We start from the raw sequence: 18,634 nt of genomic DNA on the forward strand, positions 1-18,634 counted from the left end.
CATGAGATCAGTCTGAATATGAAGATTGTACAAAGTAACATTTAGCATAAACATGAACGTGAATAACAAGTAGTATATAACAGTATAAACATAGATGTTTATTGGTACAATATGCATCACATGACTAAAAATGGTCATTGTTTTCAAATTCATTTTCTTTATTGGCATCAATAGCTGCTTTTCCACCGCTGGGCCGAACGGTTCTTAGAATGGTAAAGAATGGTTCCAGCTGTGTTTCCACTGGAACCATTATTTTTAAGAGTGTACAATGCGAAAAGAGCATTTTCAAATTCATCCACTTGGGAGAGCATCTTCAAAAAGCTTAGTTTTCTCAACAACAAAAAATTGCATCTCAATGTGGAAACCATAGAGAAAAAGATGCATTTTCCAATGTATCCTGATTGATGTAAATGTTGCCTTAGAAGGCAGCAGAACGCAAGGCAGCTTGCTAGCATTTGGAACAAAGCCATATATGTGTGCATTAGCAGATTAGTATCCCAGCCACTATTCGAGACTTAACTGTGGCTGACGGGAGGGCAACAGGTCTTCATAATCTCCCACGCTGAAGACACCCCAGTGAACGACACAAACCCACCTCATCTGACCTCCACTCGCCAGAGGGGACAGTCACAGCTAACCAAACAACCGCGTACGTCTGAGAAAACCAGAGCCAGCGAGGGAGGGAGAGGAAAGGCTGCGATGAGCATGCTCAGTAACACGCTCAGCTCAGCGACTGCAGCTTTTAACTGCGGCGGGGGATGAGAGAGGGGAAGAGACAGAGAGAGAGAGAGAGAGAGAGAGAGACAGAGCACACGAGTGAGCTTATACACACACACATGCACCGCAACTTCAAGACACCGTGCGAGTTTATTTCTGCACAGGTTTGGCGACCGCGATAGGATCGGTCCTGCTGCTTTATATGGGACCGTCTGGATGGTTGGACATCCCGTTAGCATTAGAGTTAGTTCAGGTGAGTACGTAGACCATCATCTCTCTGAATGGGACGGCACAGCGGGACACGCTCTCTCCTCAGCGGCTGCTCATCAGCATCATGCAGCCTCGCCGGCCGCAGCCACCTGACGCCGTACCCAACACGCTCTCAGCACCGCACCAATGAGAGGCTTCAAACTCGCCTGGTAAGCACGATTTCTCCAAAACTAGGGTGTTTTCTAACCGAGGAACACTGGAGATGCTTTGTGCCTCGGTGCGTCTGGGCTGGATATTTTGTAAAGTCTCCTTGCGTCTCTCTGTGGCGGCCGTCACGTGCCGTGGCATCCGGCCAACTGCAGTGCCGCCCTCCTTTTTTATATTCTTCCGCTGCTCCTCCAAACTCCCTTCCCTTTTTCCCCCATCTTTTGTTCTTTTATGCACCTGTGCCCCTGTTCCTAAACTCCCTCTCTGCGTCTGTCTCTCTCCCCCCTCCCCTCCCGTCCTGTGCATGTGTTTGTGAATGCGACTCAGTCATGTGCCGGATATTTTTAGCCACAAATCACAGCGTGAAGCGCTGAGGAGAAACGAGCGGCAACGTGCAGCCAGCTTCCTCTCGCATTGCTGGCTGTCCTTTTCCCAGTTGTCCTCTCTTTTGCTCATTCTCTTTTGTTTTCTTTCCCCCCTCTTGGTCCCATAAGAAATGATATCAAGATTATCAGATTCTCAGCATTGATACTGAACGGAGAGCAAATAGAGAAATCCTGAGAAAAAAAATGAATCATGCATTACAATTTCATCACAAACATTTCTCAAGTCCAGATTAGCTGTTGTAAAACTCCTTATTTGATTACTTTTTGGATTTAATCAGATTAAACGGAGAACAAATGTTGGCACAAACATCAGAGTTTTATTCGGAGAAAAACAACCTAGCCTCCTCCTAACTATTTCTCACGCTGTTTACCAAAGTCTGCAATCAGAAGTCGTGAATTGCAATATCATCTCCAACATTTCTTACACGTTTCATTAAAAATTAAGATTACTATTTGTTCATCCTCTGATTTTATAATTTGGATTTAATGAGCTATAGTTGAAACCATTGTGAAATGTAGATATTTGTGATGTTGCATGCAACCGTAAACATCTTACAGTTAGACAAATGTTGCTTGCCCGGTGGTTATTATTAGTATTATTTGTAGGGGTGTGACGGTATTCAAACCAAACCGAAAAACCGCTATACACCACCCACGTGTCGAACCCAAAGTGCCCCGCCCCTTTCTGCCCCGGCCCAGCTCTCACTTCACCTTATGCCACAAATTAATTGTTTTCTTCCTTGACATTAGATTAATTAGTACACTTTTAACAACTAATAAGAGCTGTATTTTTTACTAAATATTATTATAATAATATTATTTACTAAGAATACACTAACTTTTGTCTTCCAAGTGCATGTCACGTGACTTGGGTGAACGCTCAAGCTGCATAGTGGAAGGACAAAATGCTACCTTGGAGTCCCAGCAACATCGTCATTTTCGTAGCTTGTTACAAAATAAAAAATCTCTCTCACCTCAGAAAACCGCTTTCCTGTCCTGTCAGCCATTTTACTGCACTCGTAGCGCACACTCTTTATTTACACGCGCGTGCCCTATCACGCCGTATATAATAAGCGTAAGAAAGCATGCAACGTTGCGATGTCAATATGTAATTCATGAAAGAAAAGTAAAGTACTAATAAATCACGTAACTGGTTCGACGTGTGTGAGCTGGGAAGGATTTGCATGCAGTTATGATGTGCATTCTGTTTATAAGGAGCAGTTTTCATATTTCATTAACAGTTCATGATGTATTATGTATTCGCCATGGTAACTGTTGTTTCCATAACCACAAAATGCCACTTTATTTTTACTTTATGTTATTTTGTTCATTCTTAAATTAGTGTGGTGGCTACTTTATAGTATTAACAAAAACTGCTATTTAATATCTTTACCTTATAGGCCTATTTATTCATCAATATTAGTCATATTCATACAATTTATGTTCGCTACAGTGGGACATTACTTGTGTGTGTCATCAATTTTTATTAAATAAATGTGCTTTTTATTTTACATTATGGTAACTGGTAAAATGAGTTGATTGTTTCTGACTAGTCTACAGTGCAGACATTTATTTCATTTATTTGAGTTTACTAATGCTAACTGCTCTAAAGAAAACGTGAAGCCAATGTATAAAGTTAAATTATTGCTGTTGTTATTATTAAGTTAAAAGTGAATCTTATTATTGCTGGTGCCCGCCATGATCCCTGACCCACAGCAAACAGAACCGAACCGAACCGTGGCACCAAAACAGTGACATGAACCGAACCGTGGCATAGGTGTATTGTTACACCGTTAATAATTTGTTAAAAACACCTTATAAGAAATGTATTTATTATTATTATTAATAATAATAATAATAATACATTTAACTATCTACAATGTGTGTTATATTTGTTAGATTTATTATAAAAAGCAGATATTTATTATTATTAATAATGTATTAAAATATTTAATACAAGGATAAGGATAATTATTATTATGTAAGTGTATATTAACTAATAAAATATGCATTCCAAATGATAAATGTAACTGTGTACTTTGTCTAATAAATATATACAATTATTTTGTTGTATAATTGTGTATGAAATTAGATTGTATAATAATATGCTTATTTCATTAACAAAAAGTTAATACATTTTACATGCCAAAAACTCACTTTATCCATAACAAAATCACTCTAACTGACGGCCTCTTGTGGACTGTTGCTTTGAAATATGATATCCACATTAATCTTACAGCTTAATACTCTTACTCAACAGCTGTCGCATTTAGTTCGGTGTCTCTTGCGTGATTTTGAGAACATTCGACTCCCATTTCCTCTCCTGAGCTGTGAACGATCAACCTCTGAGCAGTAAAACACTCACATCCCTAAACTCTGTCACTGCTTCAAGGCTTTGACTCCAGCTCAGTTTACACAGGGTTGCAGGGTTACCTTGATTAACATCCGTCCAGCGGGTTAGAAGTGTGTCAGGTGTGTGAGAGTGTGCTTTTTATATGAGTCCTCTGAGACGGAAGGCTGATTTTTGAAGTGGAGCTGTCAGATTTAACCGGAGCACCTGCATGTGCTGCTCGTTCACACAGGAACGGGAAACGGATCTTAAGCTAATTTATAGGAAAACTTGAACATTTGTCAGCTCCAGAGTAGTGTTGTCTACAGTAGGTCTATTTTACAGTATTTTTGACTGTTCTGCTTCCATTGTTTAGTGAACGGTGGAGGCAGAGCTCTGCACACACGTCCTGACTCCTGCTGTCACACATAGGGTTGTGTACCGAACTCTGTACTTTTAAGGGCACCGACCAAATTACTTTGGTCCTACCAAGTGGCAACCTCCCGCATTTTCTCTTGAAGCCAATACGGAAGTGACTTAAACTGCAACTCCTCGACATGCTCCAGAAGGGAGCAGAAAGTCATTGAGCTCCATGTTAAAATGCCCAAGTTTACAGCAGATTAAAACATGTTTACAGCCTGATACAAATTGTGGTTTTGGTCTCTACGGCTAATTTTGCCCTTCATGACAACTGTGAGGGGGGTGATTTTTTTTATAACTCATCCATTTACATTATTTAAAGCCTTAAAGTTCTGCATAATTAAGGGCGTGGCCACTTTGTGTGACAGGTGGATAGCCATTTATCTGCTGTCTGTCAGTCATCACGTCACCTCAGCTCCGCCCAGATCCCGCCTCTTTGCCCATTTTCTATTATCCGGGAGTGACGTGCGATGACATGCTGACAAGATGGCAACGGCCAGCTCGACCCTACTTTACGCTTCAAAACTGCTTTGACATCATGGACACTACGTCTATATTTTTTTTCAGTCTATGGGTACTACCGAGTACCGATTCACATTAAATAAATCGGTGACTAATTTCGGTACCTCAGAACGTATCTGGTGATTCGGACAAAAAGACTATTTAAATACGAATCCTGCGTGTCATGCGTGTCTCTGTGTGAATGAATGGAGCAGAGGGGTGGTTTAATTTACCTCTCACACACACACACACACACCATACACACAGAATCACGCGTGACGGTCTCATACGAGGACATGAATGCATGACCATCATCTCTCCAGAGCTGCTCTGAGTCACTTCATGAGCATTTTACCGTTTCAATTGACAAAAACTACCGTCATAACATAAACGCACAGAAACTCAAAGGTCTTCATGGCAACCCGTCAAAATAAAAGTTTGGTTTAACTTGACAAATATAGCTATTAATGTTGTACAGTAGAATTTCGATACCTCTCAGTGTAATAATAATACTAACACTAATATATAAGATAATATAATATAAGATACATTAATGTTTTATGGCTTCATTTGATTACCAGAAAATACACAACACAGAATCTGTGGGAAATCTTTTCATAGAAATTGAATTAAAAATAATAATAATAATAATAATAATAATAATAATAATAATAATAATAATAAGGTTGTTTTTATGAATTCAATTAATTAAGTAGTAGCCTACAATTTACTGGTAAAATTACAGTAAACAAACATCACAGACCAAGGCAGCTCTGGCATAATGTCAATAACACTTATATAAAGGACTTACAGTTTCTTTACAGTTATTGATGTATCCCTAAAGTACCGAAAAAGGGTACCGGTACCAGTTAAAATGTGAACGGTAGCTAACCCTAGTCACATATGGACATACTGCTCTTATTAGAGTGCTGTCATTCTTAAAGTACCGGTGCTAATACAATTTCATATCATACCATTTTTAAAGGGTAACTTCAGTGATTTAGCATTAGGCTTTGTATCAGTAGAAGCCCGGTAGTATATTCAAATTATGGTACTTTGCCCCCTCATGTCCCCCTGAGACGAGAGAATTATGCATTTTATTTCTGGAAAAATTCCTCCGATGACGCAAATATCGTCATTTTGCGTCAAATTATGGTACTTTGCCCCCTCATATCCCCCTGAGACGAGATAATTATGCATTTTATTTCTGGAAAAATTCCTCCGATGACGCAAATATCGTCATTTTGCGTCAAATTATGGTACTTTCCCCCCCCATATCCCCCTGAGACTGGAAAAATTCCTCCAATGACGCAAATATCGTCATTTTGCGTCAAATTATGGTACTTTGCCCCGTCATATCCCCCTGAGGCGAGAGAATTATGCATTTTATTTTTGGGAAAATTCCTCCGATGACGCAAATATCGTCATTTTGCGTCATCAGAGGATTTTTTGGCCAGAGGCTAAAGACTACAGCCACTAGATGGAGCTGTTCCGCATGTTATCAACCCGCCCACAGGGGAGAGATCTCACGCACAGCATGTAAGACACAGACGGCCGCATGGACAATCATAACGGAGCGCGGTGCAGAGTAAAGTGAGTGTTTCAACTTTTCCTGTGATAGTTAAGCTTCCATATGCGATCTGAAAACGTGCCAGACTGGCGCTTACCTCAGCTCTGCTCAGCTCTTCTATCGTGATGATTGAAATCTGACACTGCTGGGTTTGTGCCGTGACTTTCGTTCAGCTCACTCACACTTTATTGAAAAGACACGTTCAGTTTTTAATTGTAGTGTTTATTCTCTAACTGAACAAAATTATTGTATTATTATGAAGATCAAAACGACGGTGTACGGAGTGGCCTCGTAGGGCAGCGAAGTGCATTCTGGAAGTTGTTGTCTTTCATCCACATGAGACAAAAATAAATTTTCTGTCTTTTCTCAGTCTAGAAGGCACCAAATTCAAAGATCATTTCACATTTCTACTGCATAAATGACCCAGTTTAAATACAAAGCTTAATGCTAAATCACGGAAGTTACCCTTTAATAGCAGGTCATCGCGATACTTTTCTAGTACCGGTATATCGTGCAACACTACTCCAGAGCTCCTTGTGGAATAAATAGGGCATCTTCTGTGTTTTCTCCGGCGCGCCTGGATCTCCTTCTAATTGATGATGAACTGAAACTAATCTGTGAGGTTTATTGGGTTGTGTTGTGTTCTGTCCGAAGATCTCTAGCTCTTTAGGACACAACACAGATTTGTGATTCTGACTGAAGCAGCGTGATTACTCTCTTTCTTGTTCTCTCTCTGTCACCTGCACTGGAAGACTTTTTTATCACTCTGATTTCCCTAGGGATGCTCTTGCTCTCTTCCCTATTCTTCCTGGTTAAATGACAGCTCAGTCATGCTCTTAAATAGGGCAGCACACCATGGAGTTAGGATATATTCTGACACAAACTCCGCTCTGTGTGCTCAGTCATTATTATAGACTGATTGACAGGGATTCAATCAGAATAATTGACTTCATGTAAATGCATAAACATGATTTTAAACTATACTTTAGTTCTACTACTTTATCTAGGCTACTACAGTGATACTTTATCACTGTTTTTGCAACCTTGTTATCCATGCTGGCATAGTTTTTAATTAATTTAATCCTTTAAAATGAACTCTTTCCCTGCCATTGCTGGAATTTTCCGGCAATCCTTGTTTCCACTGTTCTACTGTAGGGGGCGCTACTACACATCTTCTGAAAGAGTACAGTATCTCCAGATCAAAACAAAGGCAAAACATTTTTATGAAAATAACCCACGTTCAAGTTTTGGTAAAAAATAATGCATGAATGCATTTTTTTTTATTCTAGCTCTGTTCTTTCTTTTGATATTCAGACAACAAAATATTCTGGGGGTCATGGGAGTTTTGTGAAAATGATCAAAAATGCTGGCGGTAGCTGGCAATTAAAAAAAAAGAAAAACGCTGTCGGGAAAAAGAGTCAAATAATGTTTAAACTTTTTGATTATTTAATTTTAACGGGGTTTTTTTGTGCTATAAAATAACAAAATCATATGTCCCAAATTTCAACAGGGTTGCAAAAATGCCAAACATAATCTAAAATTTATATAAAATAAAAAATAGCCTATATAATATATAATATTTACAGTAGTTAATGCATTTGATTATTACAAAATAAATAAAAATAAATATATATATATATATATATATATATATATATATATATATATATATATATATATATATATATATATATATATATATATATATATATATATATATATATATATATATATATATAATTAATTAATTAATAAAATATAGCTGCAAACATTTATCAGGGTTAAAGCGTTTAAAGGACTTTAAGCACATGCGTAATTAAATATTAAGAACAGCGAAAAACCTAGGACTAGTTCACAAAAGTAGTTTGTTTTACAAAATCTCAGATATGTAATCAATGATTTGATTGACAGCGGTGATTCTTGAGGCAAAGTTGTTCAGAATGAACAACTATTTGGAAAAGACCATGTATAGCCAATGCAGGCAGTTTACTATGGAAATAATGGTTTTTAAAGCTTTTTTATAGTGCTGGACTATTTTCAGTTTAACACATTAAAAATATTTAACGCAATTAATGCAGCATCCGTTTTTATATTTATTTTTCATGTAAATGCTTTTAAACAATATAATCCGATCTTAAAGGTACAGGAGCACTGATGATGTCTGTCATTAATGTTCATCAAAAAACAAAGGGAACAGAATAAATTGCAGCTTTAATAATGATTAATCTATATTTCATTTATTATTTATGCAGTTAAGAAAGGTGTTGATAACTTTATTCAATTTATGTATATGTCTAACAGGGAAGGCCACAGGTAATTATAACATTTATTATAATGGGTTTATGTAAAGATTGTTTTAAGTTCAATTAAATTAAAAGTTGTTATTTAAAGCCTAATAAATGTTGAAATTGGTATCTTTCAGTTATACTGTAATGTAATGTCATTGATGTTTCATAGACACATTAGTATCAGTGATACTGGCCTTCATTCATAAAAAGATGCCATTATAACACATATTTAAATATGCTGTCTTTAAATTGTTTCTTCATTAATTTGGAGAGTGACTAAAATTATTACAATATAAAAATATTAAAAACTAAATTTTTGTTTATTGCGATTAATCATGATTAATTACAGAAGAAATGCTGATTCACAATTTGTACTTTTTTCACATTTGTAACAGTTTAAAGCACCTCACCTCACCTGTGAAGTTGTGAGTTTTGGTTGAGGCATGATTGGCTTGGTCACACCTATTTTCTAAATGACCTATAGCTATCCAAAGGCCAAAGTTCAATATTTTTTTGATAATTATTGACCTAGAGAGTAGTGGGCGTCTGCAAACAATTGAAATATAAGCATGAAGGCGCCCCCTGGTGGTCGATTTCTCTTGAATTTCTCACAGGCCTTTAGGGCTGCGAGTCAAACAGGCCCAGCAAGTTTTGTTCCGATTGGCCTCCGTTAACCTTGTCTGATAGCTGCTCAAACTTCATTGGCTGCTGATGATTGCGTTTTTTGAGATATGCGAATGTTCTCAAAGGCAGTCTTGGCACCTTAGACAAAGACACTGCACACAATTTTCAAGTCAATCAGACTTATGGTTGCGTAGTTATAGCCGTTTTAAAGTTTTTTTCCATGTTATAGCACCACTAAATTTCCTGTCACCGTGCCCTTTTTCACACGACCACAGAATGAGCTCTTACATAATGTGTGCTGAGTTTGGTGAAAATATTAGTTATAGCAATTTTAGCTCCGCCCACTTTGAATGTTTTGGTGGCCCTAATCAAAATTTCACCTTTTTTTGATAATTATTGACAATCAGACTCCAGAGAATCTTGCTACACTGGTTTGGTTCCGATCGGGCCAAAAACCTTGGACTTTTTCAAAAAATCCAAAATACCCGAAAAGTTTGTGAGAATCGAATCCGAGGCATGCATTTTGCCCGGCTTGAGCCAAGGATTCCAATGGTATAAGACACTTGCCTACACTTGCACACGCCTAACGGTTTAGGCGTCACATGCAATTTTGTTTTAAACACTGTAGCGCCCCGACCTGGGCGAGCCTTGGTGATGTTGTGGACCAGGGTTCCTCAAATCTGTTCCTGGAGGGCCAATACCTTGCTCAAACCATGATCAAACTCACCTACCTGTGATTTTCTAGTGATCCTGTAGAGCTTGATTATCTTGCTCAGGTGTGTTTGATGTTGATGATGTTTAATGGGCCTTTACAGATTATGTTATGTTCAACTATAAATAAGCTAAGTATTTGCAGAAGAAATGCACCAAAAATGGCCTAGATTCATATTTTATTTATTTTTGCCTCCTTTCCCTTCAACTCTGTTATGAACTTTGAACCATTGCATGCTTGTGTTGTTTTTTTGGGTATTAAAGTGGCAGGAAATGCTCTAACGCTTCCTAATCTTCCACCACGGGACATGTTAGATCACACAAGCCTTCTGGAGCACTAATGAGGTCACTGTGTTGTTTACAGCACTGTCATGTGATTGATCAGGAATCAGGCCCTAATATCAATAGCCTGGCATTGCTGCTTACTCTTTCACCTCCTTTCTTTCATATTTTCTTTAACTCTTTTCCTCCTTTTGTCATTGTTTTGTCATACGCCGTCTCTCTTGAATGAGCATTGCACACTCATTTGGTAAAAGCATTAGAGTGTTTATTCATAGGGTTCAGAAGTTTAAACGTGTCATACTTCTTTTTGTGCCCAAACAGATCATTATTTTTATTATTTTTTCCGTTTCATGTACCAAACAATAATAAAAAATAACATTTTATATTGGGTTGCAAAACATTATTAAAATGACTAAAATATATTAGCTTTTTACGCCTTTTGTTCAAGTTTTTATAGGATGAGTCACTGTTTCCATTGACTCTGGGTGCTTTTATAGCTTACTCTTATGCAAAAAAAGACATTCACCTTCACATATTATTGAGCGTTTTTATGAAAGAAGCCTACATCATATTTATAGTTTTACCTATTATCATCACAGTGCAGGGTTGCTAAACCTGTGAGGAGCATTTTCAGATTCCCCGTCACTCATAATAATGTTGTGTAACTCACTGCTGGTCACATGGTTTGCCATAGTTCAAAATTGTAAACCCTTCTGTAAAACAAGTACATCTTAAAGGTGGAGTGAAATGCTGTTTCGTGTATACTGAGCTTTTTACACTGTTAAAGACTTGCATTCCCATCCTAAACATGGACAAAGTTTCACAAAAAGTGAAAAAGTTGGACGTTTGATGGAGTATTTCTGTGCCAAAAATACTCCTTCCGGTTTCTCATACGTTTCGGAAAGGTTTTTTTTGAGTATAGGTATATGTGACGTCAGATGGGGCGGAATATCCTTGTTCGGGCCGTACGGGCTCTTCTTCCGGAAGGGTGCGTGCACGACTAGAGCGAGAGAGCACAGCCGGCTGCGCTGCAGTCACAGGACTTCACGAAATCAACAATGTCACCAAAGAAGTGTGTTTTTGGTTGTCATGGCAAGACAACCCTGCACAGCTTCCCAAAGAACCCAGCGTTAATGGGACAGTGGATGGAGTTTGTTTTTCCGGAGCAGCAACAGAGTTGTGCAAGTGTTTGTTTGTTCCCTGAATTTCGGCGACGATGGTTTATAAACAAGGTACAGTTCAACTCTGGATTTGTAGCTCGTCTAATGCTGAATGCGTTTCCTAATGCGATTCCATTGTTTTTCTATGTAAAAATGCATAGCTCAACGCAATAGCTGCGCGCACTCTTCATTCTTTAGCTCCGCCCGAACGATACGCCCCCAGCCGCTCTGCTTTTTTCGGAAAGACTCTGTACAGTATTTCTTTCTTTTATAAATATAATAAAACTAAAGACTTCTCAGAGATATGAAGTATGCAATACTACTCTATAGGTACTCAAGATTGACATGAGATTGACTGAAAATGAGTGTTTCACCCCCCTTTTACATATTTTTTTAAAAGAGTGACTATTATGCAAATTATATACTTTAAAATAATATACTTGAGTGTGAACTGAATGTGATGTTTTTGGATGCTTAATTGAATGTTATTTAACATTAAAAAAAAAATATATATATATATATATATATACATATATATATATATATATATAGTTTAAAACTATATTAAATGCAATTAGTTGAACTTAAGAGTGTTTTTTTACCCAATGAAGTGGGACTATAGTATATCTTTATATTTAATTTCATAATTACTTCTATTGTCTTTGAAATATGGTTATAGTTAATCATTGCAGAGCACGGGAAGTTTCAAAACCATAAAAAGACGACACAGAACACTGATCAAACAGGGAGGAGCAGGAGGAGCCAGGCGGTGACCCAAAGAGGAGCCAGAACGATAGCCCACGGCGGTGGAATTTTGGCTTTCGATACCCGGGGAACAACTGACGGAGATGAAGTCGATGGAGATGGAGCCTTGGGTGCAGACGGATAGCACATGGGACCGGGTGACATCGAATGTCCTGGAGGCCCAGGCGGAGCTGCAGTGAAGAGTGTCCGAGGTGGAGCCAGGGGTAGCTGAATGAGTGGAGAGACGATATATAATCAAGGCGCAGTCGGCGGGAAGAGGGAGCCTGGTGGAGCCGCAAGGACGATGGTATCTGGTGGAGCAGAGGGAGGAGCCAAGGTGAAGCCAACAGGTCGACGAATAGAGGTGGAGTGATAAGATCAGCGGCTGGAGGCAGAGCCGGGGGATCCACTTGCCTGGGCAACGCTGGAAAACTGAGGAATCCAGGGCGATGGTTGGCTCTGTTCAACTTTCAGGCTCTGGCTCGAACATGCTCTCTGCCTACGGTGGGCTCTGGCATTCGCTCGGTGCAGTGGGGTGATGGCTGGCTGTGCTCTGTAACCGGAGTGGGGCTGGGGATGTGGAACTCCACAAGGCTGATGGTGAATGCTGATCCATCGTTCACCAGCACCCACTCCACAGATGTGGCGAAATCTTCCCTTGGACCATCCACTGGAAGGCGTGCCTTGGATTGCTAGATAAGGCTGGTGGAAAAAAAGACTCCGGAAAAGTGGTCCGGATAGTGAGTCAGGCAAGCCAGATCAATAAAGTCCCGCGTATGGTCCTCCAGTGGACCGTCCCCCTGCTCAAAGCAGAGTAATTAGATGGGGGGGGGGGGGGGGTATGTCTTCAGTTTATGTTCCTGATTCTTTCAACGATGGCTGCACCGAAGTGCATGAAGACGAGGAACTCAAAGAAAACTGTCTTTACTATAATAATCCAACACAGAAAACATGTGACAATTATCTGCAAGTACAGCATTTAAAAAAATATAAATATTGACGATTTTGAAGTACACTACAAGTGCATATTCAATACAATTAAGCACACTTCTTTTTCACAAGGTAGAGATGCTTTCCAATGAGTACCATAGATATATATAGATATATGTTCTGTACAGCACTCTAGTATAATGAACAGAGTTAATTTTCCACCTGTTACCATTACTGAACTAGTTTCCTGTTGTACCAGTAACTGAACCCAGTTGGCCAGCTCCAATGAGCTAAAATGGTTCCAAGTTGTCACAATGATAGATTTGGTTTCCTCTGTGCCATTCATTTGGCTATTTGATTAAATTGAATTGCATTGTGTGACATCATCAGTGCTGAGTTAGATCACTCTTCCTTTGCTCCAGCCAATGAGATTGCATGATGTTGCCATTGGAGGCCACTTTTCTTGGCATTGCTGATGTATCCATTGTATCCCATGCGAGTGACCTTGCTCATAAATGGCAGTAGCACAAGGCTTCTGAAACGTCCTGTGCATGTCCCTGTTTGGACATATGGACACACACATTATCTTCTCAGAACTTCCCGCAATGATTCTCTCTCGTTTTATGAGATGTTAAAGAAAGGGCAGGTAATTAAAATGATGTGGGTTGACTTCCATGGTTGGATCTTTATAGCCACTTGGCCATTGCTCTCACTGAAATGAGTCTATTACTTATTCAAATAGTTGAGGATTTGTTTTATGTTTCCATTTTTTTTCAGTGTACACACACACAAGCACACACACACACACAAACACAATATTGTTCAAAATAGTTTTAAACATTTTAAAAAAGTCTCTCAGCAAGGCATATTTGATCAAAAGAGTAATATTGTGAAATATTATATTTTGAAATAACTGTTTCTTGTTTTACAACCCCAAATCAGAAAAAGTTGGGACAGTATGGAAAAAGAAAAAAAGAAGTGATTTCTAAATTTACTTTGACTTGTATTTCATTGCAGACAATATGAACACAAAATATTTCATGTTTTGTCTGGTCAACTTCATGTCATTTGTAAATATGCATCCTTTCCTGTCATTCAGACCTGCAACACATTTCAAAAAAAGTTGGGACAGTAAAGCATTTACCACTTTGTAATGTTGCCATTCCTTTTCACAACACTTAAAAGACGTTTAGGGACTGAAGACACCAAGTGATGAAGTGTTTCAGGTGTAATTTTGTCCCATTCTTCCTGTAAACAAGTCTTAAGGTGGGCAACAGTACGGTGTCTTCGTTGTCGCATTTTGCGCTTCAAAATGCACCACACATTCTCTATTGGAGACAGGTCGGGACTGCAGGCAGGCCAGTCAAGTACCCGTACCCTCTTCCTCCGCAGCCAGGACTTTGTAATGTGTGCAGAATGTGGTTTTGCATTGTCTTGTTGAAATATGCATAGACGTCCCTGGAAAAGATGTCTTCTTGAAGGCAGCATATTATGCTCCAAAATCTCTATGTACTTTTCAGCATTAATGGTGCCTTCACAGAAGTGCAAGTTACCTTTGCCAAGGGCACTGACACAACCCCATACCATGACAGACCCTGGCTTTTGGACTTGTTGCTGGTAACAGTCTGGATGATCCTTTTCTTCTTTGGTCCAGAGCACACGGCGTCCATTCCTCCCAAAAAATACCTGAAATACTGATTCATCTGACCACAGTACACGTTTCCACTGTGTGATGGTCCATCCCAGATGCCTCCGAGCCCAGAGAAGTCGACGGCGCTTCTGGACACTGTTAACATAGGGCTTCCTTTTGGCACAGTACAGTTTTAACTGGCATTTGTGGATGTAACTACGTATTGTGGTACTTGACAAAGGTTTGCCATAGTCCTGAGCCCATGTGGTGATATCGCTTATAGATGAATGACGATTCTTGATGAAGTGCCGCCTGAGGGATCGGAGATCATGGTTGTTCAGCTTAGGCTTGCGCCCTTGTCCTTTACGCACTGAAATTCCTCCAGATTCCTTGATTCTTTTAATTATGTTATGCACTGTTGAATGTGAAATATCGAAATCTCTTCCTAGCTTTCTTTGAGGAACATTGTTTTTAGAGCCCGACCGATAAAGGATTTTTAAGGCCGATACCGATACAAATATTTGGTCACTTAAAAATCCGATATTCCGATATATCAGCCGATATATATTAAAAATAAATAAATAAAATAACAGAAACGCGTAAAAAACACTTAAACAGATTTCCCTTATACATTAGTTATAAGTAGTTATTCATGATCCCTCAGCCTCTCTAAAATAACATGATAATGCAGTTTAAAAATAAACTTGTTTTATTGTCACAACAGAACAGAGGAACATAAAAATATATTAAAGTTCTGATAAATAAAATGTATAAAAATACAAACTTAAGATATGAAACTTAAAGTCGTTTGGACGAAAACACAATAACAAAAACAAAAAAGTTACCAGTATTAATAGATGTGGTAAGCTTTATAAATATAACTTTGAGCAAGACTGGAAAAAAAATATTCAGTTAAGTTCTAGAAGTTCTGATAAATAACAACAACAGCAAAATATAAACTATATACAGTATAAATATGAGCCACCTTATAATTACAATGTCAACTTGCTTATCCCTTTACATGCACTCTTTTAATTCTATCCATCAAGCTACAACAAACCATTTTCAATCATCATTTGCTGCCTGCCTTCTAAAATCTACTACTTATGATGATGCAGTAAATCCATTATTTGACTTGTTAATGCTGCGTCTGAACGAAGTCACGCACTTTCGTTCACTCTTCACGAGCCTAACTTATGATTTACAATGCAGGGACTGGAACTACAAATATACTAGTTATAAATACAGTAATCATTACTTTATTTAGGCAGAATAAGTTTGTTGTGATTTCCAAGGCGCATTAATGTTAGCGGTCTCCCACTGATAGCCATGGCATTAGCTAGCTTTGTGGTTAGCGTCTATGATAAGTTATAATTTAGAAATATGTATACTTTTTCAAAATAACGGGCAGGGGAGAGATGATACGTCTCATGCTGTCAAACTGTCAGACTATTAAAGAAATACATCTTATTCAGTCACATTGTCCGAGTTAAACTTAGTCAGTCAACTGTAACCTAGCGTAATTACAAGCTCTCTTGGCTTACATGTAACAGCAAAACTGGACTTGGCAGTTACAAATTGTCATGTTATTTGAGTTAAGAGAACTGATGGGGATGTTCTTTTAATTGTTATTCAATTCAAGCAATGTATGGCTCGTTGCCAACTTACATGCACTTCAAGGATGATCTGTGTTGTGAATGCAACGCTCACAGCGCTGAAGCTCAGCATGACTCTGCTGGATCAGCTGGTGGTGTTGCCAGCCGGCACGTTGTAGGGTGCCCTCTGGTGGACAAACTATGAAACGCCAACACTCAATGTGTTTGAGCGGTGTTTCGTCCGTTTTTTTTTTTTTTTTTTTAAATATTCATTTATCGGCCATCATAAATGCCGATACCGATAGTTTGGAAAAAGCCTAATATCGGCCGATAATATCGGCCCGCCGATATATCGGTCGGGCTCTAATTGTTTTTAAACATTTCAATAATTTGCTCACATATTTGTTGGCAAACTGGCGATCCTCGGCCCATCTTTGCTCCTAAAGGATTAGACCTTTCTTGGATGCTTCTTTTGTACCAAATCATAATTAAAATCACCTGTTGACATCACCTGTTTCAAATCACATCATTATTTAACCATTTTACCTCATTACTAGCCCTAAATTGCTCCTGTCCCGACTTTTTTTGAAATGTGTTGCAGGTCTGAATGACAGGAAAGGATGCATATTTACAAATGACATGAAGTTGACCAGACAAAACATGAAATATTTTGTGTTCATATTGTCTGCAATGAAATACAAGTCAAAGTAAATTTAGAAATCACTTTTCTTTTTTTTATTTGCGTTTTCCATACTGTCCCAACTTTTTCTGATTTGGGGTTGTACTATATTTTAAATTGTAATTTATTCCTGTGCTCATTTTCATCATCATTACTCCAGTCTTTAGTGTCACATAATCCTTCAGAAATCATTCTAATATGCTGATTTGCTGCTCTTCTTATTAGCAATGTTGAAAACAGTCCATATATACATGGAGTCAGCAAGATTTTGAAGTCAGTAGGATTTGATTCCTTGATTGATCATGTTTCATATGAGGCTTTTCTCCAGGGAGTGTGATGTTTCAAAAGAGCGCCCCCTGTGGGAGGCTTCATTTATGTCTCACAATGGTGTTTGTGTAGGGCTATGCACCCATGTGTTTGCTGCTTGTGTTTGTGTTAGAGGTTGTTGGTGTTTGTGTCACACCTCATCAAGCTAAGTCTAGATCTGCCTGTATGTGAACGGCTGCCGCTGTCACCATGGATATGGCTCTTCGATGATAACAGCCGTCTCCGGGACCTTCCGACCCAGCTGGGTTCTGCCAAGGCCGGTTTGCCATGACAACGCTGTAAACAGAACAAAGGCAGCTAGCGACAGAACAGTGGTCTCCATGCTGCAGATTCAACACTCTTACTGTAGGAGACACCACACACACAAACACACACATGCACCTTTTCAGTTTTGCATATTTACTCTCTTTCTCTGCAATGCTCTAGTGTTGCTTACTTCAAGTGTTTCAGCTTGGAAAAGAGGCCAAATGCTTTATGAATTAAGTAAATTAATGGAAAAACCTGCCCTTTATTTCATATGCTGCCACATGAGGCAATCAGTTTCAGGAATAATCAAGCACTATTGATGTTCTGTTGAGCTCAGATTAATTTGACATACATTTGTGGCTTTAGAGAGATGGTACTAGAATCCCTTGACTGGTTCTGGAATGGTCTGTTTATGTGGGTTCAGATCTCATACACTGAACCATAATAACACAGTTGACCTCAGATTGAACCGCTGTTTTCCCATGATGTTTAGAATTAAGAGAATTAGGTGATTATAAAGGGTATTACTGAAGGTGCGTAGGCACCTATTGTAATCGTTAGTGTTTTATTATTATTCTTCTGCTCTGGAAGTCTATGGCAGCCCATAAAACCACTTGTGTGAAAGTTATGAAATTTGGCACTCAGATAGAGGACAGCCTGAACTGTCACCATTGCAAATTTGAGTCTCTTAACTCAATCCCTCTAGTGCCACAAACTGTCCAAATTTGCACACATGTTTATTCTAAGAACTTTTAAACCGAATGGGGTAGAAACAAAATTATAATTTTTTTGTTTTCAATTGAACCCTAATTTTCCGTCATGAAGATGTTTTCGGCATTTTGAATTTTTCAAAACTCCTCTTAGGCCGTTTCTTTGATTTTTACGAAATTGAACCAAATCATCTTCAGACCATGCCGATAAAAAATTATGAATTCAGTTGATCTGTCAAGGCGTTCTAGAATATCTCCGCAATGCTTTAGCGTATTCTGACCAAACTTGGTGTATGTTATGACAACCATGGTGAAATGCAGTTTTTGCGCTGTGCCACCTAGTGGTCAGGGGAAAGGAAAAATGGCAG

At 38.7% G+C, this 18,634-nt stretch overlaps 1 protein-coding gene across 6 annotated transcripts in view; it reads left to right on the forward strand.

Annotated features, from left to right (window-relative positions):
* Positions 1–768: 768 nt before the first annotated feature.
* LOC307131774 (protein Aster-B-like) overlaps positions 769–18,634 on the forward strand; it is a 90,675-nt gene continuing 72,809 nt past the window's right edge. For 3 of the 6 annotated variants that reach the window (XM_079825681.1, XM_079825682.1, XM_079825685.1), the window contains exon 1: positions 976–1,136. In XM_079825681.1, the coding sequence (XP_079681807.1) occupies positions 1,114–1,136 (23 nt within the window). In that variant the 5' untranslated portion in view covers positions 976–1,113. Of the gene's footprint in view, positions 1,137–18,634 lie in introns of all 6 variants that reach the window. The other 3 variants (XM_079825684.1, XM_079825686.1, XR_013817226.1) reach the window with 2 other exon arrangements.

The sequence above is a fragment of the Gobio gobio genome (genome assembly GCF_949357685.1).
Source record: "Gobio gobio genome assembly, chromosome: 9".
Taxonomy (NCBI): domain Eukaryota; kingdom Metazoa; phylum Chordata; class Actinopteri; order Cypriniformes; family Gobionidae; genus Gobio; species Gobio gobio.